General features: G+C 46.0%; 1 protein-coding gene across 1 annotated transcript in view; it reads left to right on the forward strand.

The window, feature by feature from the left end:
• The window catches only part of LOC135522191 (neural-cadherin-like), a 102018-nt gene that overhangs the window by 71870 nt on the left and 4842 nt on the right, over positions 1-25306 (forward strand). The window contains exons 13-29 of the mRNA XM_064948232.1: positions 1972-2221; positions 3061-3188; positions 3342-3528; positions 4138-4281; positions 10828-11111; positions 14471-15100; positions 15212-16208; positions 16804-16897; positions 18849-19042; positions 19404-19639; positions 20885-21162; positions 21258-21472; positions 22185-22312; positions 22467-22594; positions 23568-23679; positions 24798-24978; positions 25082-25248. Coding sequence (XP_064804304.1) covers positions 1972-2221; positions 3061-3188; positions 3342-3528; positions 4138-4281; positions 10828-11111; positions 14471-15100; positions 15212-16208; positions 16804-16897; positions 18849-19042; positions 19404-19639; positions 20885-21162; positions 21258-21472; positions 22185-22312; positions 22467-22594; positions 23568-23679; positions 24798-24978; positions 25082-25248 — 4353 coding nt within the window. The remainder of the gene's footprint in view (positions 1-1971; positions 2222-3060; positions 3189-3341; positions 3529-4137; positions 4282-10827; positions 11112-14470; positions 15101-15211; positions 16209-16803; positions 16898-18848; positions 19043-19403; positions 19640-20884; positions 21163-21257; positions 21473-22184; positions 22313-22466; positions 22595-23567; positions 23680-24797; positions 24979-25081; positions 25249-25306) is intronic.

Consider the following 25306-nt stretch of genomic DNA (forward strand, 5'->3'; position numbering starts at 1 on the left):
TAATCACTTGAAAAGTTCAAATCTATCCGGTGCCATTTAGATTTTCCATTGTTGGTTGGAGTCCAAGAACAGTGCCTGGTTACACCCCAGTCAGTCAATGAGAAGATTGAATGCCTTTGTTTGCCAGACATGGAGTCAAAGGCTACCATTCCATTATAGCTCTCTCTGCTGTAATCTCACGTTCCTATGCTTCCGGAATGGACGATTTGCAAATGTAGACAGCCATGTCAGAATACTGTTCTCCAGTGTAGATATAGTGGAGTTTAGGAGTTAGTGTGTGTGTGTGTGTGTGTGTGTGTGTGTGTGTGTGTGTGTGTGTGTGTGTGTGTGTGTGTGTGTGTGTGTGTGTGTGTGTGTGTGTGTGTGTGTGTGTGTGTGTGTGTGTGTGTGTGTGTGTGTGTGTGTGTGTAGAGCCTCAGCTGGATCGAAGCAGAATGAATGGTGAAGTGAGGTTCATTCGGCCATGGTTAATGTAATCCTTCCCTGTCAAGGTTGTGACTCTGTGGCTGTGTGGCAGGGAAAGGACAACGTGGGCCTTAAAAGCTCTAGTCTGTATACACACACACGCACACACACACACCGAACAGCCACACAAACAGTTACATACACAGAGCACACACACATACAGTCACATACACAGCATTGTGGCAGGACAAGTGGCGAAGAGAACATGGGTCTTAAAAGCTCCATGTGCTTCCTGCTTTTATAGGTCAGACCATTCTGCTGCAGGGTACTGCACAGGAACACACCAACACACACATTCACCTGCACACACATACACAGTCAGGCACACACAGTTTGATTCCGAATAATACTGCTCTTCAACATTTCCCAGGGTTCACCAGTATCCTTGCCCTTGGTTAAAGAGGTTTGCAGTCCAAACCCGTCCGTAGATAGTTTGGACCATTATGTTGACATGTTTGGACAAGAGCTAGAACTATGAATTATTGAACACACTTGAACATACTATCATCTATGTAATACATGCACCCATTTATGGATTTTGTTTGGAGGAACCCTTGAAGTAACAAATGATTTGGTGCCAGACAGCATGCAGCTGTGACCCATAATGGAGTCCTCAGAACAATGAGAATCCTGCCTGTTGTCCATGAGAGTGTAGGATCACGTCCTTCCAACCGCCCCATATGTTTCATACAGAAAGGAAAGAAAACATTCTCACACCTGACCTCCATACTGGTATAAACAGGAAAGGGGGGGGGGGACATCAATAAGTGTGACACCATGTCTGTGAAATCCCATTGATGGGCTCCCTCTGTACCCAGGTATGCGCGGCAGCGATATACTTCCCCGTATCATTTCCTGTCACTTTGGTTTTCTCTGCCACGGTTCCTGGAAAAGAGAGAGTGGGAGCGTTGTGAAAACCCTGCAGCCTTCATTTAGAACCGGATAGTCTGGAGCTGATTTTCCAGTGGAAAGTGTCTCCAAAAAGTGTTAATATCAGTTCAGTAGGAACTTTGATGGATTAAGCTTGGAGTGTCTCCAATGTATTTTTGAAGTGGAGTCAGCAGTAGGGAGATGTTTGTGCTGATTTTAAATGGGTCCGCTCTCTAATAATGCAAATGATCTTTAGGGAGCTTTGGCCAAAGCCTGCTCCTTTTGTTAGTCCTTGGCTCTTTTTCAGTAATTCCCAAGATAAAAACATAAATAATAATCTATGGGACATTACAGCATGCCCAAGCAGGTTTCTCAAAGTTTTCTGTGTTGTACCTCAGGAACACACACTGGTACTCAAATGAACCTGCACAGACAAAAGAACACACTCACTCTGTTGAGACATTCATATAAACACACGCACACACTCACTCTGTTCAGACATTCATATAAACACACACACGCACACACACACACACACACACATTCACTCTGTTCAGACATTCATATAGACTTGCATATATATCCACCTCCCTATCCTATCACTAATGATGTCATATCCTGCTTCCTCTCCTCCAGACGATCAAGGCCACTTCACCGCTGGGTGACCCTAGAGTGACCTATAACCTTGAGGAAGGTCAGGTCCCGGAGACCAACATGCCTGTCCGCTTCTACATCAAACCCAACAGGGCTGATGGCTCTGCATCCATACTGGTGGCTGAGCCTCTGGACTATGAGACCACACGCTTCTTCACACTAAGGGTCAGAGTGCAGAACGTAGCTGCTGTTCCACTGGCCTCTTTTACTACCGTCTACGTCAATGTTACAGGTAGGAGGCATTTTAAGATTTCAACAGTGTGTATACTGTCGTGAAACACTGGACACATTTACTCTTGGAAGACTATGAGGCATGCAACTCATGGAGGCAACTGTGGTCCTCTATAGCTCAGTTGGTAGTGCAGGGCACTTGCACTGCCAGGGTTGTGGGTTCAATTCACAGGATCACCCTTATCTAAAATGTACACACTCATGACTGTAAGGTGTGTTGGATAAAAGTGTCTATTAAATGGCTATTATTTTATGTACAGTACCTTTTCGTCTTTGGTCATGACAGTGCTGGAGTGAACTGAGATTTTATGAGGGAAAGAGAGAGAGAGGACAGCAGACAGGCTTGAAGCTCCAGCTCAGTTAATGAAGGAGGGAGGCTGAGAGGAGGAAGAGACGAGATTGAAAGGTAATGACAGGGAAGATGTAGTCCCTGGAAACCTGTTGGAGGAAGGTGTAATCAGCTAGCGACAGAGAACACTAGCGGCTAAAATAACTGATTATTTAGCGATGACTCATACCACATGCGCCTGTAAAGGAGGCGGGAACACAAATATCTAGTTCTAATAGCGTAAAGAAAAGAGGGTCTTCTTGTCCGACTTTGTCAATAATTGTCTTTTTGGAGCGTTTAGGGAAATCAAATGTTCCTCATCTTATGGATACCTAGAGAGTAGTCTTATAACCTGGAGAGTCAGTGACATAAGAGTTGGGTTTGTCTACTTAGCATTAGCATTGTTGAGGGCAAAACAATAGGTGTGGTAGGACCTCTGTTAGCAGGCTCTTAATAGAAGGCCTGTATCACCTCCCTGACCCTGACCTCTGGCCTGTCTCTCCCCTCTCCAGATGTAAATGACAACGTTCCCTTCTTCCTGTCCTCCACCTATGAGGCTACCGTTCCAGAGGGGGCAGAGATCGGAACATCGGTGGCCCAGGTTTCTGCTACGGACCTCGACTCAGGCCTCCATGGAATGGTGAGGACCCCGGCGGACTCTATTGCGAATGACTACATTTCCCATAATCACTTGATTTTCTTATGATTTTCAATGAGAATAATTCAACAGATACACAATATTGTATGTCATTTTGTCCTGATATTGCATTAACGTTTGGATCTTTGTCTACAGATAAACTATGTGATCTTGAAGGATGAGAGTGGAGACTCTCAGTACTTCAGTATTAACTCCTACACTGGGGTCATACACACCCGGGCCTCGTTTGACCGTGAGCAGAAAGGTTCCTACCTCATAGAGGTCCAGTCTCAGGACAGCTCCGAGTCAGCCAGGCCTGGACAGCAGGGCCAGCCCAACACTGGTGGGTATCTCACCCCCATTACCTAACCAGTCAATAACACATCAGTCATTTTCTAACCAGGCAGTAACAGGAACACACACAGAATCACAAACACACACACACAGACACAGACATACATACACACCAGCTGGCTCTATCCCTGTTATTCGAGCATGAACTTCATTCATTAAGACGTCGTTAGCGATGAGCTAATGGAACGAGCTAATGGCTAATCTGGGTTTTGGGTCAATAACGATTCGCACACAGAGGTACAGCAAAAGAGCAGTGATGCTACGATCATCCCACCAACACACTGTTTGTTCACGCCATCAAGGTACCGCTAGAGTGCATACGGAAATGACTAGCTAATGCACATTATTCTCCCTTTTGCCCCTGTTGGTATTACACTGCTGTGTTCTGTAAGGTTAGATGGTTAATGCTTCTGTTTTCTCTTGCCAGGTGGAATACTTAGAGTAATGTACTCTCTTTTTAATGTCTTTGGTCCACATAGACCAAGCCAATGTAATTTAATGTCAGAGTACTATACATTAGTGTTGCTGTCTAGGTCCATGCTTCAATCTGGATTGGTTGTTAGTCCTGAGTAAAGATCCCTCTCATTGGTTCACACAGACACGGCCTACGTACGGATCCTTGTGACAGACGTCAACGACAATGCTCCGGCTTTCGCCCAATCGGTGTACGAGGTGAGCGTGGAGGAAGACAAGGAGGTGGGCTTCGTCCTCATCACCGTGACGGCCAATGATGAAGATGAAGGTGAGGCACATTGGGCTTGGTCTCAAGGTGGGGAGGGGTCAATCAGTCAACCTGGGTTCGGACTTTTTGTCGTTGAAAAAAACAGAGCTCACAATGATAAGTTAATAAGTAAAGTTATCGGTGCTAGTTTCCTGGGACGTAGTTATAACGTTATTTGGACAGCACTGTTTATAATTCTACTGTTTACTCCCTTGGAAGATTATCTTTCATCTTTACAAAGGCCTTGGCAGATACAAGTCTGAAGACACACGAACATAACAATTGAGAATTGAATGTAAGCACAATGTCAGTCCTCTGGGTCCAGTAGTCATAATGTCTTTGTTCAAGTGCCTGATACCAATAGAGGACTTGGACTCTAGTGGTACAGTGTGTGTTGATCCTGGTGTCGCTTTTCCTATTTGTCTGTTCAACTCTGTCTCTCGACTGTAATGGAATCACTCCCTCTCCCCCTGTCACTTCCCTCCCTGCTTATGAATTCCTGTCAATATCAAGTAGATTTTTCTGTTGATGCTTTGACAGGCTCCACAGAGATTAAGAAAAGTATAGGAGGTATATTTATGTAAAGAATACTCTGTCTTTCTCTCTCCGTCTCTGACTCCCACTCTGTCACTCTCTCAATTCCTCTCATTTTCTGTCAGAGCTTGTTAGCAAATCTCTGTGGTGAATGTGGGAAGTATGGATGCGGCCCCCCGAGGTAGTCATTTGATGTTTGTCTCTTTGTTTCTGTTTGTCCCTCGTCTCTCCTCCTCTGAAAATTAATAAATAAGAAAAACAGTGTGCCGTCTTAATGACAATGGTAAATCCTTTGTGGGAGTAGATGTCGATCGTTGTTTTGGTGGAAATGACACCTTCCATGATGCCGACACAGGTGTTGAAATGACATCTGATTTAATGGGCTGCTACATTACATTCAAAGAGTTAACAAATGACTAAGACGAGAAGTGGGGCCACCATTTTGAATTGAGGGTTTGTTTTTGTTTTTCCTTTCCAATGTTCAGTTGAATTAGCAACTGTCTTGGCTCTGCTTTTTATCCCTCTTTAGACGTCCCCAGCCTGATCCCTTGGCGGATTTGTAAAAGCATACAGCCCAAAAAGACACTGAAGCAGAATTAAGAAGTGCTAAGATAGCAAACTTACTGCAAACAACAACTATAATTCCCTCCCAAATGCTCCGGCTTATCCCGCCACCGCTCTGTAGACTTTACCCCAATTCGCCCTCTCAACAATGTGTCCATCTGGTAATTAGGGAAAACGTCTCTCTCAACGGAGAGACAGGAGTGAGGGGAATAAACTGCCGTGGTGGCCATTTTGTTTCCCCCTGACCTCCCACGCAGGTGTCCAAGCAGGGAGATGATCTGTATTAGCGGGGAGATTAGCTGTAAAACATGATCCCTGGCTGAGCGCTAGCCTTGCTGAGCAGGCAGGTCTTGAGGGGAGGTTTGAGCTCAGCCAATCCTGGCTATGCTTGTGGTGGTGGAAGTAGGGTTGATGTCTGCCTGTGTAGTCTAGTCTCTCGTCTCATGGTGTCTCATTTCAGATCCTCTCGTCTCATTTCTCATATTTCAGACCTGCTAATTTTGTGTGTCTCCTTTCCCTCCCTCTCTTTCAGCTGTCCTGGCTCATCTCTGGTCTTTCCTCTGTGTTCTCTCTCTCTCTCTCTCTCTCTCTCTCTCTCTCTCTCTCTCTCTCTCTCTCTCTCTCTCTTGCTCTACCTCATTATTCTGTCTATCCTTTTCATCCCCTCTGTTTTCTTTTCTTGTGCTACTGTCCCATTTTCCGGGGTCAGTCATAGTGTTGAGTGTGTAATTTCAGTGTCCCATGTTGGTGCTGGAGGTGACAGTGTTCCTATAGATCAGTGGTTGACTGTCACACTCCACAGCCCTGTGATACATACACACACAGCTTAGTGATACATACACACACAGCTTAGTGAAACAGTTCAGGTGAAATCACCTCAGTGTTCATTGACCAGTGAAGCTTGCCTGCCTGCCCTGATGTCCATCCACCCTCTCATCACATCATCACACCCTCACACATCAGCACACACACACACACACACTGTCTTTGGTCCAGGTGTGCATGTGTGTGTGCTTCTGTAACAGGATTAGTGACCTCCAGTTTATATATGGTCCCCTGCTCTCAGAGTCTCTCACCACCTCTCAACATCCACAAACCATTGAGCATTATAATGATGACACACACACACACAAAATACAATACACCTTTATCGTGCTAGTGGTGTGACAAGGCAATTCACATCTCATAACTCTCCCATTACAATCTTCAGCTGAGGTACTTCCATTGGTTTCTCTGCTACCTCTCTTTACCAGCTGAGGTACTTCCATTGGTTTCTCTGCGACCTCTCTTTACCAGCTGAGGTACTTCCATTGGTTTCTCTGCTACCTCTCTTTACCAGCTGAGGTACTTCCATTGGTTTCTCTGCTACCTCTCTTTACCAGCTGAGGTACTTCCATTGGTTTCTCTGCTACCTCTCTTTACCAGCTGAGGTACTTCCATTGGTTTCTCTGCTACCTCTCTTTACCAGCTGAGGTACTTCCATTGGTTTCTCTGCTACCTCTCTTTACCAGCTGAGGTACTTCCATTGGTTTCTCTGCACCTCTCTTTACCAGCTGGTACTTCCATTGGTTTCTCTGCTACCTCTCTTTACCAGCTGAGGTACTTCCATTGGTTTATCTGCTACCTCTCTTTACCAGCTGAGGTACTTCCATTGGTTTCTCTGCTACCTCTCTTTACCAGCTGAGGTACTTCCATTGGTTTTCTTCACCTCTCTTTACCAGCTGAGGTACTTCCATTGGTTTCTCTGCTACCTCTCTTTACCAGCTGAGGTACTTCCATTGGTTTCTCTGCTACCTCTCTTTACCAGCTGAGGTACTTCCATTGGTTTCTCTGCTACCTCTCTTTACCAGCTGAGGTACTTCCATTGGTTTCTCTGCTACCTCTCTTTACCAGTTGAGGTACTTCCATTGGTTTCTCTTCTACCTCTCTTTACCACCATACGGTGGATGCTACTCCTCAACAGAGATAGTCAAGTAGACAAACACATGGAGAGATCTGTTCCATATGAGAATATCCCCTGTGTATTTCATTTCAAAGCACGTCAAGGGCCTTTTTCCATGAAATCCCAATATTTTCCCATTACACTCCCAGTGGAACTTGGGGAATTGAATAATTAGGGAAATAGATCCGTGGGGAATAGAAGCGCCCCTGTTAAACGCTCCCCACAAAGCTGATTAGTTTCAGCGTCTTTTGTTGCAGACAGACATCCTTTTAGGATCGGGTTTCTATCCCCAAGTGGAAAATGTGCCGAATTAAGAACTTTTGGATGGGCTTTAACAAGATCAAGTTTTTTTTGCTGAGGTTGACATTGGAGTTGAGTTGAGCTGAAGGTTTGTCAGTAAACAGATATAGGTTGTTGAGCTTAATGGTAAGCAGATTGGGGTAGTGGATGGGGTCCAATACATGGTGTGGGGGGGATATGCTAGTGACCTTAATCAGAGTTTTGGGGCCTTCAGTGGAGCTCCTGCTTTGGTTAGGATGAAATCACTTAACCCTTGAGCCCCCCTCCACCCCCCTGATGTGCACAGTTGTCCCCCTCACCAGTCTTACTTAAGGGAGAGGGGGTTAACCATATGGCCAGACCGATCATTAGGGAGGCGGCCGGAGGCAAAAGTACAGGAGCTACTCCCCGCCACCCAACACACACTCACACACTTACTCACTCACTCACTCACTCAACACACACACACACACACACCCTCTTGGCGATTGTCACGGCAGATCGTGCTCAGAAGCTTTGACGGCCAGCGCACTTAAGCCCCCTCCACACACACACACACACTCCCGATAGGAGCATGACATGTCGTAATGAAGGCCCGACATGTCTCACACAGATGGTGTTTGTCTCCTAAAATCTCCTCCGTGCTGGTAAACAGGGCCCGAGCCAGATGCAGACAGACAGGGAGTGTGGGTATGTGTGTGTCTGTGAGAGAGAGAAAGAGAGAGAGACAGAGAGAGAGAAACAGTGTGTGTTTGTGTTTATGCGCATATGTCTGAGCGTGGGGGTGGGAAGCTGGTGCAGGAACTAGTACAATATGAAATGGAGATTGTTTATGGAATGGAATGTGTCATGTTTAGTGTAAGTCATCCAGCCTTGTGCACATCTGCGTTCTTGACAGTCCTTTTCATACATCTCTACTCATCAGACTCACTACTGTAGAACCTCAACCACGTCCTTATTCAGCTCTTACATAGCTTTATAAGGACTAGTATGAAGGTCCCACTGTGGAGCTCCACAATGGAGCACCCAGCACTCTAACATGACAGACACCAGCAGTCAGGATTCAGACTCCTTTGATCCCATCTCATTATTCCCATTTCCCAGACCGGGAACGCCATCCTGACCTAGCCCTCTCCTCTCCGCTTCTGATGGGGTATCTGATTAGGGTTGACAGTGGTAGAGTGGATGAGGTTAGAAATGAGGAATGAGAGAGTGAAGAGGAGAGGAGATAAGATAACAGGGCAGGATAAGAGGGATAAATGAGAAATGAGAAATGAGGAAGATGTGTGCATGCATGTGTGAGAGTATTCACAAATATATGCTGTACAAGTCAAAGGTTTGGACACACCTACTCATTCAAGGATTTAATAGTGAATAATTAAATAATATTAAATAATAGTGAAGATATCAAAACTATGATAATAACACATATGGAATTCTGTAGTAACCAAAAAAGTGTTAAGCAAATATATTTGAGATTTGAGATTCTTCAAAGCAGCCCCCCTTTGCCTTGATGACAGCTTTGCACACTCTTGGCATTCTCTCAACCAGCTTCATGAGGTAGTCACCTGGAATGCATTTCAATTAACAGGTGTGCCTTGTTAAAAGTTATTTTGTGGACTTTATTTCTTTCTTAATGCATTTGAGCCAATCATTTGTGTTGTGACAAGGTAGGGGTGGTATACAGAAAATAGCCCTATTTGGTAAAAGACCAAGTCCAGCTCAAATAAGCAAAGAGAAATGACAGTCCATCATTACTTTAAGACAGGAAGGTCAGTCAATCTGGAAAATTTCAAGAACTTTGAAAGTTTCTTCAAGTGTAGTCACAAACACCATCAAGCGCGATGATGAAACTGTCTCTCATGAGGACTGCCACAGGAAAGGAAGACCCAGAGTTACCTCTGCTGCAGAGGATACATTCATTAGAATAACTGCACCTTAGATTGCAGCCCAAATAAATGCTTCACAGAGTTCAAGTAACAGACACATCTCAACATCAACTGTTCAGAGGAGACTGCGTGAATCAGGCTTTCATACTTGCAAAGAATTGCTGCAAAGAAACAACTACTAAAGAAGAAGAGACTTGCTTGGTCCCAGAAACACATAGTGTAGGTGTACTGATGATCTCCACACGTGTGGTTCCCACCGTGAAGCATGGAGGTGGAGGGGTGATGGTGTGGGGGTGATTTGCTGGTGACACTGTCTGTGATTTATTTACAATTCAAAGCACTCTTAAACAGCATGGTTACCACAGCATTCTACAGTGATACACCATCTCATCTGGTTTGCGGATAGTTTACGGATAGTGGGTTAGTGGGACTATCACTTGTTTTTCAGCAGGTCAATGACACAACACACCTCCAGGCTGTGTAAGGGCTATTTGACCAAGAAGGAGAGTGATCGAGTGCTGCATCAGATGAGCTGGCCTCCACAATCACACGACCTCAACCCAATTGAGATGGTTTGGGATGAGTTGGACCGCAGAGTGAAGGAAATACAGACAACAAGTGCTCAGCATATGTGGGAACTCCTTCAAGGAGAAAAATCATTCCAGGTGAAGCTTGTTGAGAGAATGCCAAGAGTGTGCAAAGCTGTTATCAAGAATAATCTAAAATCTAAAATATATTTAGATTTTTTTAAACACTTTTTTGGTTACTACGTGATTCCATATTTGTTATTTCATAGTTTTGATGTATTCACTATTATTCTACAATGTAGAAAAAAGTACAAATAAAGAAAAACCCTTGAATGAGTAGGTAGTCCAAACTTTTGACTGGTACTCTATGTACATTTGTTGGGTGCACCTGTGTATTTTTAACTGAACACACTGAGGACATGAAGGGGGTAGGAGAACCGGTGGTGCCTGAGAGGTGTTGAGGTGGGGGTGGGTGAGACCAGCCCTTCTGTATTCTGTCTAATGAGGCCCACTGTGAGAGAAACTGATGTTTTCCTCCGAAATATTTGATAGCCGGATGGCACTGTGTGACTCAGAGAGGGTGTTGTGGGGGTTGTTCTTTTGTGTTGAGGGCTGTTGGAAGTGTGAGGTAGTCTTTTTGTTTTTGTGCGGCACGTGTTTGTACATGTGCAGATTGTCAGCCTGTAGGCTTGTGTGTGAGAGTGAGCACACACATACCACAGCATACTGCCTGTAACTATGTCCTCCCTTCTCCTCCTCTATCATGGACTACTAGTTCTACCTTGTCTAACCAATAAAAGCAACCTTAAAACAGCCATATTTCCTTGTCCAGGTGCCAACGCCAAGCTCCGCTACCAGATCACCTCTGGCAACACCATGGGCACCTTTGACGTGGAGCCAGAGGTGGGCACCATCTTTGTGGCCCAGCATTTAGACTACGAGATGGAGCAACGCTACGAGCTGAGACTGGTGGCCTCTGACGGGAAATGGGAGAATGAGAGCCTAGTGGTGGTCCAGGTGGTGAACCGCAACGATGAGGCGCCCGTCTTCGGCCAGACAGAGTACCACGCCGCTGTCACAGAGGAGCTGACCGAGCTGCCCGTCTTCGTGCTGGAGGTCAGATGTCATACATACTATAGGCCATGGTTCCCCAACTGGTGGCTCATGGGCCGAATTTGGTCCACAGGTGGTTTTATTTGGTTCCCCAGGTTTTCTGAGCAAAACTATTTTTTTATACTTTATTTTCAACACCAGGAAATCAGCTCCAAGTGATTTTAATTTTTGAACTCTGTTCGCAAGTATTCCGACACATACTAGAGATATACCCGTATACAAATGTCAGCAAGGTTTGAAATGATTATGTTTTAGTCAAAAAGTGTATCTGTTTGGGCTTCTTCGGTCAATTTTCTGTCTAAAAATGATTTGTAATTATGTACCGGCCCCCGACCATCCACTCAAGAAGAAAATCGTCCCGCGACTGAATGTAGGTGATGATCCCTGCTCTAGTCCCTACGTACTGGTTTGCCTCTTATAACAGCCACATAAACAGTGCATTACACCATTAGGTTGTTTCATTAACTTACAGAGCCTCCTGTCTTTAGCTGGAGGTCAGAGGCCATTCATACATAGTCCCTTTGTAACAACGACAATAGCAGGGTATGACAACAGATACAGTGCCTTGCGAAAGTATTCGGCCCCCTTGAACTTTGCGACCTTTTGCCACATTTCAGGCTTCAAACATAAAGATATAAAACTGTATTTTTTTGTGAAGAATCAACAACAAGTGGGACACAATCATGAAGTGGAACGACATTTATTGGATATTTCAAACTTTTTTAACAATCAAAAACTGAAAAATTGGGCGTGCAAAATTATTCAGCCCCCTTAAGTTAATACTTTGTAGCGCCACCTTTTGCTGCAATTACAGCTGTAAGTCGCTTGGGGTATGTCTCTATCAGTTTTGCACATCGAGAGACTGAAATTTTTTCCCATTCCTCCTTGCAAAACAGCTCGAGCTCAGTGAGGTTGGATGGAGAGCATTTGTGAACAGCAGTTTTCAGTTCTTTCCACAGATTCTCAATCGGATTCAGGTCTAGACTTTGACTTGGCCATTCTAACACCTGGATATGTTTATTTTTGAACCATTCCATTGTAGATTTTGCTTTATGTTTTGGATCATTGTCTTGTTGGAAGACAAATCTCCGTCCCAGTCTCAGGTCATTTGCAGACTCCATCAGGTTTTCTTCCAGAATGGTCCTGTATTTGGCTCCATCCATCTTCCCATCAATTTTAACCATATTCCCTGTCACTGCTGAAGAAAAGCAGGCAATAACCATGATGCTGTCACCACCATGTTTGACAGTGGGGATGGTGTGTTCACGGTGATGAGCTGTGTTGCTTTTACGCCAAACATAACGTTTTGCATTGTTGCCAAAAAGTTCAATTTTGGTTTCATCTGACCAGAGCACCTTCTTCCACATGTTTAATGTGTCTCCCAGGTGGCTTGTGGCAAACTTTAAACAACACTTTTTATGGATATCTTTAAGAAATGGCTTTCTTCTTGCCACTCTTCCATAAAGGCCAGATTTGTGGAATATACGACTGATTGTTGTCCTATGGACAGAGTCTCCCACCTCAGCTGTAGATCTCTGCAGTTCATCCAGAGTGATCATGGGCCTCTTGGCTGCATCTCTGATCAGTCTTCTCCTTGTATGAGCTGAAAGTTTAGAGGGACGGCCAGGTCTTGATAGATTTGCAGTGGTCTGATACTCCTTCCATTTCAATATTATCGCTTGCACAGTGCTCCTTGGGATGTTTAAAGCTTGGGAAATCTTTTTGTATCCAAATCCGGCTTTAAACTTCTTCACAACAGTATTTCGGACCTGCCTGGTGTGTTCCTTGTTCTTCATGATGCTCTCTGCGCTTTTAACGGACCTCTGAGACTATCACAGTGCAGGTGCATTTATACGGAGACTTGATTACACACAGGTGGATTGTATTTATCATCATTAGTCATTTAGGTCAACATTGGATCATTCAGAGATCCTCACTGAACTTCTGGAGAAAGTTTGCTGCACTGAAAGTAAAGGGGCTGAATAATTTTGCACGCCCAATTTTTCAGTTTTTGATTTGTTAAAAAGGTTTGAAATATCCAATAAATGTCGTTCCACTTCATGATTGTGTCCCACTTGTTGTTGATTCTTCACAAAAAAATACAGTTTTATATCTTTATGTTTGAAGCCTGAAATGTGGCAAAATGTCGCAAAGTTCAAGGGGGCCGAATTCTTTCGCAAGGCACTGTATTTGAAGGCCTTGATAAAGCTAAACTTGCTGTGAGGAAGTTCTGTTTTATACATGCAGTATAAAAACATTTAATAGAATGGTAGTGAATGCAGTGACATTGTCCACCCATTGATGGAAATGTGGCTTTGGCTCAAGTAGCATAATATATACGGTAACTCATCGCACATGTGGGCATTGTGTGAAATCAAACAGGCTCCAATGTTATACTCCTATCCTAAAGTGTTGATACCTAATAGTACTCAATATGAGCACCCACAGTTTGCCTACGATAAATAGTTGTGGAGCCTCCTGCTTTTTCTTAGGCTTTCATTGTGTACCCAGCCTAGTTTCGTCACACCTATTCCCAGTAAAAGTGTTTGTGCATGTCGCCAAGGTAAATCAGATTCAAAAGGAGTATGATTCATGAGGGCATGGAAGTAATCCCAGAGAGAGAGGCATGTGTCACAGTATTCAACCCAAGGCTGCTTTCCTGGTGGTGGAATTGATTTGATGTGCACTCGGTTCCCCTCTAATGCACTTAATAGTTTCCAGTGTGTGGCAGGCAGCCATCCCTTCCCCGAAGTTCCTTCGCTCTGTATATGAATACAATCCTGCAGAAAGAAAAAAGATTGGAAATCCAATTTGAAATGAGTATTTACCTGGCCTTGGCTGTCGTACGCTGCACCGTGTCTCGATATTGTCTTCTCATTGCATTGTCAGGAAATGGAGAGGAAAAAATGTAAACTTCAAAGGCTTTTGTAAACAAACCCTCCGGTGAGAGGGGAAGAGAGGAATAAAGAAAGTGTATTTCTTCTTTTGCTGGCATCTATTAATTTTTAATTGCATTGTGCGTTCTGGTGATAGATGTGGGGGGAAGTGTCTGAGCTTGTCCTTCACACAGAGATAACATGAAGGCAGGCTAATTATCCATAGAGGAAAACCAGGAAAATGGTCTTATTTTTGTTGCAAGGCAACAGACTGTATATTGGCTACTGCAATCAATTCTCTTTTCATGTCCTATATTTGAGGCCAGATGGAATCTGAAGAGGCAGAATATCCGTAAATGAACAGAAATGGTTAAATCAAATTATATTTTCATATTTTATTGAATTGAAAAGAAAAGAAAAATTCTAAGCAGATTCTATCCGGCCCTACTGTCTAATTCTAGGTTCTTGTGTGTTTCCTGTTTGTAGGTTTCAGCCACCGACCCAGACCAGGAGGCAGACCAGAGCGCCCTGCGCTACTCACTCCACGGCCAGGGAGCCGGCAGCGAGTTCACCATCGATGAGCGTACGGGCCGCATCTACGCCCAACGCCGTCTGGACCGTGAGGAGCGCCCGGCCTGGCGTTTCCTGGTCCTGGCCACAGATGAGGGAGGGGCGGGACTCACTGGGTTTGCTGACGTCCTTTTGGAAGTTCATGACATCAACGACAACGCACCAGTCTTCCCCTGCCCGGCGCCGGACGCTTCAGGCTGCTTTGTTGGCCACGTGCCTGAGAACTCTCCCGCCGACACCTCAGTGATGGAGATAAGGGCCACGGATTTAGATGACCCCAAGGCCGGGAAAAATGCCATACTGACCTACCGCATCGTACAAAACGTTCGCAACGAGATCAACCTCAATCTGTTCTCCATCAACCCTTCAACTGGAACCATCAGTACAGTTCTACGGTCCCTGGACCGTGAGGCGGAGGACCGCTATCTGGTTGTGGTTGAGGCCAGGGATGGTGGGGGCTTGTCCGGGACTGGAACGGCTACTATCATGGTATCAGATGTCAATGACCATCCACCAGTCTTCACCCAGAGGGTCTACACTGCCCAGGTTTGTTCACTTGCTCAAAACACATCTGTTCACCCCAACACTGTTGCACTGTAATATGTTTGAGTATTTTGTTATCAATATTTTAATGTCATTTGTTATCAATATTAATAGGTGGTGGAAGACCTAGAGGTGAACAGCGAGGTTCTGGCGGTTTCCGCCAGCGATGGCGACCAGGGTGAGAATGCAGTGGTCACTTTCAGCATCGTCGGAGGCGACGAGGACAGGAAGTTCTTTGTGGAGACGGACAAGGCGAACCGGCGTGGTGTGGTGCGGCTGAAGAAGAAGATGGACTTTGAAAAGCCCCACGAGAGAACGTTCAACTTGACTGTGAAGGCAGAAGACGCAGACTTCTTCAGCCTGGCATACTGCCTGGTTCAGGTGGAGGATTCCAACGACCACGCACCCGTCTTCTTCCCACAGTTCTATGAGGCTCCTGCCATGTCTGAGGACGTGTCTGTTGGCACCATTGTGGCTCAAGTCACCGCTGCCGATCTGGACTCAGGACTAAATGGCCGCTTCTCCTACAGCATTGCCAAAGAGTCTGACCCCAACGGGCAGTTCCTGGTGGACCAGTCAGGCTGGGTGGTAGTGTCTGACTCTCTGGACCGGGAAATGGTATCCCAGCACAGACTCATGGTCCTGGCCACCGACACGGGCATCCCGTCACTCACCGGCACCGCCATCGTTATGGTTACCGTACTGGACGTCAATGACAACGGGCCAGAGTTTGAGGTGCCCTACAAGCCCATTGTGTGGGAAAACATGGCTGCCCCCCAGGCGGTGAGAATAAACGATACATCCCTGCTTCTCCACGCAGCCGACCGTGACTCCTCACACAATGGTGGACCGTTTTCCATCTGTCTCCTGATGTTAACCTCCGATGCTACCAGCTTCAACCTGACTGACCTGCGCAACGGTAGCGCTGCACTGACTACCCTGCGAACCTTTGACCGTGAACGCCAGAAGGAGTACCGTCTTCCCATTCTCATGATTGACAGCGGGTCTCCCCCAATGAGCTCAACCAGCACATTGACCGTTGTCATCGGCGACAGGAATGACCACCCCCACTCTCCGGGCCACACTGACTTCTTAGTGTACAGCTACCATGGTATGTTTCTCCAGTGGTCTGCTGATGTTGTTACAATACTACTTATCACAGTTGAATGCTTACGGACTCTTGAAGCCCAACATCACTTATTTAGTATTTCATGCCATCTGTCAGCTTGCTGTAACTGCTGGAAAAACTCTGCTTTTCTGTCATGTATTTTTAGTAGATTCTCTGTATGGGTTTTGCCAGATGAAAGTACATTAACCTTCTAATAAGAATTCATGTATCTCCAAACATGCCATGAAGCAAACAATTTACTTAAGCTTAAGTCCCAGGTTTGATAGGCATATAAACAGGGGCCATTACATGTTTTATTTTATTTCACGCCTAAGGGGATTACAGCACTCCATTTAGCTTTTTGGAGGGAAAACGGGAGCTAACATGCTAATGTGTGCACTTCCCCTGCTGTGTCTTCAAAACCGTGTCCATATGTGCCAACGAGGCGACGCTCTCCAACTTATCTTCCCTCCTCCGCCCCTCTTCCTCCCCTCCTCCTCTTTCCCTTTCTTTCTTTTTCTCTCTCACTCTGAGAGCTTTAGGTGTACGACAGGGAAGGGTTGCCTTCCAGCACCTAATTCTGAGTTTCCCCCCGTAGGTGTTCTCCCCACAACAGTGCTTGGACAGGTTCAATCCCCTGACCTTGACGACTGGAGCGAAAAGGTTTACAGATTCCAAGGAAAACCCCCCAGGTACGTTGATCTCCTCACTGAAGTTGGAATGAAGCCACTTAAGAGAGAGAAAAAGAGAATAAGACAAAAGAGTGTCCAATAAGAGGGGAGGAAAGTGTGGGATTGAAAGAGAGAGAGAGAGACACAGAATGTAAAAGGAGAGAAAGATACATTTTAGGGGAAGGAGAAACAGGCCGTTTAAGAGAAACAGAGAAAGTAGAAATAGATTGGAAGAGAGAGCGGGAAAGCGAGAGGGAAAGGGAGAGGGAAAGGGAGAGATGAATTGTCAGGAGCACCATTATTAATACTTCATAAAGAATTGTATTGAAAATTCCCAGTGAAGCGAGGCACGGCGCTCTGGTTTTGTTTGACGGGTGCGCAATGTTTGGTGTGCACTGAAAAGAAGCTGATTACGCTGCTGGCACCTCTCCCTCTAATGAGACACCTGTAATCGGGAGATGACAAGGAACAACAGAGAGAGAAAGTGAGCAAGAAAGAGCCATTACCATGTTGAATCCCCAGTCAGCAGATCCCAATGCGTCTCGAAGGACCAAACTATATGGATCATTTCATTATACCTACCAGCCATCCGTGTAGATGATGATTTGAAGCCTATTTGTTTTCTGTCTCCAAAGTGCTGTGTTGCATGTTTGCCCCGGCTGGCTCTGCAAACAGGGATTCATTAATGTATTACATTAACATGATGTCCCGGGGAGGGATGACATAACACACATCTCCCCACAGCTCAGCACCTCTTCGATTGGGCCAGCCGTTTTAATTTTCTTATGGCTCAGATAATTACCTCATTTGGCCTGACTTCTGAAGGTCACGGGCCATGCATAACCAGCTTTTACTGTTACGTAAGAGAGAGCCATGGCACCTTTTCAAATCTCTTTTGATCGCGGGCCAGTGTGTGAGGGTACTTACCTTGGTGTGCCATCAAACGATGTGATGCTAAAACAATAACGTGGTCATGTGGTAAAGCTAGGTGTATCTGCAAACATTTGTTTGTTGCTCCAGTTGTACAAAGGCTCTATAGAACAGAACTTACATACTGTACTGCTTCTTTCTGTACTGCCCCCCCCTCCCCCTCCCATTTTCAGTAGGGACAGAAGCTTCAAAAACAGAGACATTTTGAAAGACATCAGATGAACTGCTTGGCATTGACCTCTAACTTGAGAGGTGTGGAGCGAGTGAGGTAGATGGAGATAGTCACAGCAGAACCATCATCATTCCCTTGTCATGATCTGAGCCAGTGATAAGGACCAGAGTGGACAGGGGCCAAGTAAATAGAGGGATGATAGATGGAAGGGGAGAGAAGATATGAGTAGATAGCTGGGAAGGAGAAGAGTCACTGTAATAGGTGGAACAAGGACATGTGAGTAAGAAAAGTTAGAGAAGTGAGAAGTAGACTTTAGGAGCAGGATAGGATAGAAAGTTCTGCAGCATTAACATGGGGCTTAGGTAGGGCTGGTGGGGTTAGTGTAGTGAGAATGTGTCTATGGGGAGTAGACAGAGAGATGTATAAGGAACCCAAGAGGCTGTGGGATCAGGTTCAGGGGGAATAGGTTTTTGATAGAGTGAACACTGAACTGGGTATTCAGGGAATAGGGTAATAGAGTTAACAGGGGGCTAGGTGGGAGGAGGGAGGGGTGTTGGTAGAGTGCAGGAGAGGTAGGGTAGAGGGCGTTGCATTGATACTGATAGTGAAGCCATCTATAATGCATGTGGCTGTCTCCCTGGACAGTTCAGTGTTTTAGCGTGAGATGGTGAGCATGGAGGGAGGCCAGGGAGAGTCCTGCATGGATGAACACCGGGGGACTACTGCTGATCTCTCTTACTCTCTGTTCTCACCCCCCCTCTCTTTTACTTCTATGCCCACTACCCCCCTTTTCTCTCGATCTTCTTCCATTTCTCTCTCCCTCTATCTTGCTCTCTCCCTCCATTTCCTCCTCCCTCCTCCCTCTCTCAGCGGGTTGTTCAGTCTGAACCACAACTCAGGCCAGTTGATTATCAGAGAGGGGGCCCCTGTGCCGGTGGGTTCCTACAGCCTCGAGGTGCGTGTCTCCGACAAGACCTGGCCCGACGTGACCTCCACTGCGGAGGTCGTTGTCATGGAGCTGGACGAGGAGGCGGTCCAGAACGCTGGCTCTTTGCGCCTGTCCAGTGAGTTTTGCCACCTAGTGTATCAGCCAATATCGTCACTTTTCACTCTTTTTCATGGTCACTGACCACAGACCATAAGGAGGTAATGCTGTCATAATGTTTCCATGTGTGATGACATACATGCTTGAGTGCTGTGTGGCAGGCTTTCTTGTATCTAATAGTTCCCTAAGGTCGTGATTCACATCACCCCCAGGCCCCAGCTGAGCATTTACAAACATCTGACTGATCTGTACAATCGTTACCTGTAGAACATTGGGCAGGGGAGTGCTTTGCCAGGGGCATTCCACTTTGTAGTGTGTTGAACTACAAAATGATGAACTGAGTGTACTGACCATTCAACCCCCCCATCCTGTTGCTTCAGACATCACAGTGGAACAGTTCTTCAGTAGTGCACCGGGTCAGGAGAGTTCTTTCTCCCGCCTGGGTCGTCTCCTCTCCGAGCTTCTCCAGACCGGCCGGGACAACGTCCACGTCTTCTCTGTCGCCAATGGCAACCGCCAGGGTGAGCACGAGGTCAACGTGTGGTTCGCCGCCCACGGCTCGCCGTACTACAAGGCCGAGAAACTCCACGGCAATGTGATGGCGCATAAAGCTAAGGTGAAGATGGGATACACACTAAGTGTCTCATATAAGAGTTTGAATACGCATAAAGCTAAGGTGAAGATGGGATACACACTAAGTGTCTCATATAAGAGTTTGAATACACATAAAGCTAAGGTGAAGATGGGATACACACTAAGTGTCTCAAATAAGAGTTTGAATACGCATAAAGCTAAGGTGAAGATGGGATACACACTAAGTGTCTCATATAAGAGTTTGAATACACATAAAGCTAAGGTGAAGATGGGATACACACTAAGTGTCTCATATAAGAGTTTGAATACACATAAAGCTAAGGTGAAGATGGGATACACACTAAGTGTCTCATATAAGAGTCTGAATACGCATAAAGCTTCACACTAGACAACGTTACAATCATTCACACTATCTCACACACAGTGATGCACTACTAAAAAGAAACTCATATTTAAAATCTCACACACACTTAAACACACACACACACACACACACTGACACCATGCTCAACAACATACATATTTCTCACACACACACAGCGGCACACTACTCAAGTGTGTGTACATTTTTCATGTCCATTTAAGGCATGAGATAGCATCTGGTGAGCCAAGCTTGTGCCGGGGGAACAGAAAGGGAGAGAGGGATGGAGGGATGGAGAGAAAAAGAGGGATGACAAGAGAGAAAAAGAGGGATGGAGAGAAAAAGAGGGATGACAGGAGAGAAAGGGGGATGACAGGAGAGAAAAAGAGGGATGGAGAGAAAAAGAGGGATGACAGGAGAGAAAAAGAGGGATGACAGGAGAGAAAAAGAGGGATGACAGGAGAGAAAAAGAGGGATGACAGGAGAGAAAAAGAGGGATGACAGGAGAGAAAAAGAGGGATGACAGGAGAGAAAAAGAGGGATGACAGGAAAGAAAAAGAGGGATGACAGGAGAGAAAAAGAGGGATGACAGGAGAGAACGTCTGAGTCTTTATAAAGTCCTCACTCGTCCATAAATCCTAAGCTGTTTTGTAGTGAGTGTTGCGCTGCCCAGAAGCAGTTGTTTATACACTGGATGTGAGTCACTGACAGTTTTACTGCTGCCAGTTAAGCTGGGTGGAGCTGGTGAGTTGCTTTTAGATTGAGTTAGAATGAATTCATCCAGAGACGTCACCTGACTGTAAATTAAGACTATGAAAGACTGATATGAAGACTGATTCAAACCAATTTGATTTCACTGACAGGCAGTAGACTGACGCTCTCTTTCTCTCCCCCCTCCTCTCTCAGTTGGAAGCAGCGCTGGGTGTGTCTATCTCCCAGGTGGGTGTAGACGAGTGTCCCTACACAGACTGCAGTCAGTCGGGCAGCTGCAGCAGCGACGTCACCTTCAGCCTCACCCCCACCGCCCTCAGCTCCGGGAACACCTCCCTGGTGTCTGTCTCCGCCTCCTCTGAGGCACGCTGCGGCTGCAGGGCCAGAGAGAGCCTGCACCAGGCCTGCTCCTCCTACCCCCGCAACCCCTGCCTCAACGGAGGCACCTGTCAGGACAGCGAGCTGGGATACAGGTGTGACAGCCAAAGACAGTTGGAGCCAAGAGCTCTCTAGTTAGCATTAGCTGTTGGAAATAACACATTCACAATGCTTCTCCCCTGCCGTTCAGGTGCAAGTGTCCACCCATGTTTGACGGGCCTGAGTGCCAGCAGACCAAGCACTCCTTCCGCGGCCAGGGTTATGCCTGGTTCCCTCCCATCAGGCCTTGCTTTCAAAGCCACATCTCATTGGAGTTCATAACCGAGTCAGCCAATGGGCTGCTGCTCTACAACGGCCCTCTCGGCCCCGCCCAGGCCGGAGAGCAGGAGGACTACATTGCTCTGGGTAAGAACAGACAGCCTACTTCCCACTTCCTCCTACTTCCTACTTTCAGTGTGTCTGGATATGGAGAGGTAAGCAATATGGGGATCGACTGGCAACCAGCACTCTTGATCAAACCTCTAGTGGAGGTGACACTCATATCCTCATAAGCCTGCGTCATATTCAGGTCCCTATAAGCCATGTGGCTTTTATGTCAAGTCATGTCCCCCCTAATCCTAATGTCACATCCCAGAGGTCCTATATGTCCCTAAAAGATGAGTCCAGTTTGGCCTTTAGAAAGGCCTTACATAATCTGTTTGGCAGCATCGTCGCATTCATTTATGTCCTTATCGAGCTCCAAGTTCCCCCGCTCCGGGGATAGCAAATCCAACATGGCTGCTGAATTGATTGCGGTGAAGCATTTTTCACTGGTTCTGCTCAACCGAGTAGCAGTGTAGAACACAGAGGTTGGTCAGGTCACACACCATGTAGTCATACACACTGTCACACGCATACTGTTATTGCAACATTAAGGTGGCTTATCAATGTAACTCTGTATATTGGTGAGTCAGACAGTTTCAAGCGCTTGGTGGCTCGATTGGCTTGTTTCCAAGAATGTGTTTGTGAAAATGACTGGATTGATTGATGCAGAGTCCGAATGTGTTTCCACTGTTATGTGATCTCAAGCTTCGAAGTGATTATGTCTCCTCGTCCCTGTTTCCTGTCTCTCTTCCAGAATTGAGGAATGGCGTTCCGACCCTCAGCATCAGCCATGGATCGGGAACACTGGCGTTGCAGCTCCCAGCGAGATCCACCGTCACGGACCGCCGATGGCACCGCCTGGACATCGTCAGTGACGGAAAGGTCCAGGCATATTCCCAGAGGGGTTGGAGAAGGAACTGGTTGGGGATTGGGGAATAGCCCATGGGGGAATCCTCATTGGGATGCTTACATTATGAACTGAGCTAGGACCTGACTGTGAACGTGATGGTGGTACTATATGATGTGTTTAATCCAGGCAGTTCAACTGATCCTAGACCAGTGTTCGGGGGCAGTGGTGAATGAGGTGGAGGGTCTAGTGGTGGAGGTGCTGGAGACAGATCAGTCTGGCTGCAAGGCTTCTGGAGAGACCCCTGGCAACCTGAGGTAAGAGGAGACAACTGTAGACCACTAGACTACTACAGACCACTGAAGACCACTACTGACAAACCATGTTATGCACAAGCTAACACTAGCTGGGTTCCCATCCAATTGGCGACAGATTTTCATGTGAATATTGTAAAATCAGCTAAATAAAAACGATGTGCATTTTCTCACCAGAGATGTGTTTCCATCAAACTGACCTGTTGCAGATAAAGGTCTGTGCGTGATGACGTAGTGCACATAAAGATACCTTTTGCGGTCAAATTCCCAAAAATGTCCCAAATTTTCCCAAATACAAAAATACAAGTTTAATGGGTTTCAATCGTATTTTAAACTATACTGATGGTTTTCTCGCAAAATGTTTTTTGTTGTTATGTAGCGAGTGTGCCCACTCTGGTATTGGCACGTGCTCTCTTGCCAATAGCGCTATCTGAAAGATGTTCACTAGAGCGCACATGTAGCCGAAATGATGAAGTTATTATTATGGACAAAAGAGATATTCTTTTCATTTGTTAAACAGCAGCCAAACATCGATTATCATGTCACCAGAATAAGACCCTCGATATTTATTGGAAAGGAGCATCAAGCTCATCAATGTGCGCTTTAATCACCCTGTGAAGTTCATCATATCCTATTTCATCTGTAGTCTAATAAATGGCATGCTTTCCTGACGAGTCATAGTGGGAGGACTACACAACATGTCATCGCGTGACTCCAAGTTTACTTCGATATAATGGTTATATCAATATTTCGATATTTCTCACATAATTAATTTTACCAACACAAAAAGATAGTGTAGCGTATTTTGTTTTGTCGACATTTGGAAAGTTTCCCGAAAAAGATTCTGTTTCTGTCAGGCCTGTCATGACATTTCTGATCCGACATGGTCTTTGCTTGCATAAACAGGTTGGATGGAAACCTGGTTACTGACTCTTATTCTTCTTACTCTTCTCTCCCTCTCCTCCCCATCTCCCAGGTTCCTGAATGTGAACCAGCCTCTCCAGCTGGGTGGGGTGAAGGAGACCTCCACACACAGACGCTATAAAGCTTTCACTGGCTGCCTCAGGAACCTGGTGGTCGATAGCAAGGTAACCTCTCTACCCTAACCTCTCTCTTCCCTCCCTTGCTTTCTCTTTCTCTCACTCTGCATTAAAATCACACCTCCTCTTCCTCCACCACCTTTTATTTCCCACTTCTCTAGTAGTTCTATCCTTTCCTCACTGTCACAGTGTTTTCATGCTCCCCATCAGAGTGACAGAGCTGTCTATCCATCAGACTGATAGTGACAGGTTTATGAACAGAGCTGAGGGGAGGCAGAGACTGGCAGCTGTATTAATACACCTGGGAAGAAGAGATGCTTTCTTTAAGTCTGTTTACTCTATGGGGTTGTCAATATTCATTTGTTTGTGAGTGGGTTTTTCCTACAGTGTTTTGAGAGGCAGTGTATGTGTCTTCCAGTTGGGAGAGTGCTAGCTTCTCTGTCTCTTTTGTGACTTCTCTCTGCAGTGTGTGTGTGTGTGTGTGTGTGTGTGTGTGTGTGTGTGTGTGTGTGTGTGTGTGTGTGTGTGTGTGTGTGTGTGTGTGTGTGTGTGTGTGTGTGTGTGTGTGTGTGTGTGTGTGGGTGTGTGTGTGTGTGTGTGTGTGTGTGTGTCAACCTCTTTGTGTGTCTTCTGTTGGCACTGGCTGAGAGAGTTGGACAGACGGTCGTTTGAGCACAGCTTATGAAATGAGGACAAAAAAACGATTTCAAAGTCCAAATAAGACATAAATTAAAAGAACATCTCCTCCATAAACTATTCCTGAAAGCAGATTAGCTTGTGTGGTTTTGCGTCACTGCTGGGAAATATTGAAGAGAGGGAAAATGGGACTGAAGTGGTGGCCATTTTGGCTCAAATGGTTGACAGTTGACCATATACAGTCCTGTTTGACATGAATAATTAGGGGAGAGGAGCACAGCAGGACAGCATGAGTGATGACCATTTTGGATCAGACAGTTGATTATGTACAGCAACAGTAGTAGCCATTTTGGCTCAAGAAGTTGACCATATAAAGCCCTATTTGACATGGGGTGGGAAAGGAGAGGATCACAGGACAGCAACAGCATCCATTTGAGCTCAAATGTTGATAACTGACTCTGAGGGCTCTCTTTATGTTTCTCTAAGCTGGTATTTAACCTATAATGTATTCACTACATCTCTCTCTGGAGGTGTATGACCTGGGAATTCCGGGGGAGAGCTTGGATAGTTCCCCAGGCTGTGGCCTGACAGACGGGGTGTGTGTGACAGCAAGTGGACCCTCCTGTGGCGTCCACGGAACCTGCCTGGGCGAGTGGGGCTCCTTCAGCTGTGACTGTCACCCCGGGTACAGCGGGCACAAGTGTGACAAAGGTAGGTGACTTTGCTGGTGGACTGGTTCTTCTTCACAACAGTATTTTGGTGTGTGAATGTGTGTGTGAAAGATTATTAACCATATTGCCTCTCTCCCCTGTAGCTCTGCCAGAGTGGTCCTTCGTCAGGGACAGTATGCTACGCTACCAGCTGAGAGGGGGAGGTAGCCCCCGTCGTACACACATCCAGCTCCTGCTCCGCACGCGCTCCTCCTCTGGCACCCTGCTCTCCATGACGTCCCACAGTGCCAACGAGTACATCATCCTGGAGGTCAGCGCCCTGCTGTCACATCACTCACAGGACCCAATTTAGTCAATTGGAAAGTGAA

Source organism: Oncorhynchus masou, chromosome 30 (genome assembly GCF_036934945.1).
Source record: "Oncorhynchus masou masou isolate Uvic2021 chromosome 30, UVic_Omas_1.1, whole genome shotgun sequence".
NCBI classification, from domain to species: domain Eukaryota; kingdom Metazoa; phylum Chordata; class Actinopteri; order Salmoniformes; family Salmonidae; genus Oncorhynchus; species Oncorhynchus masou.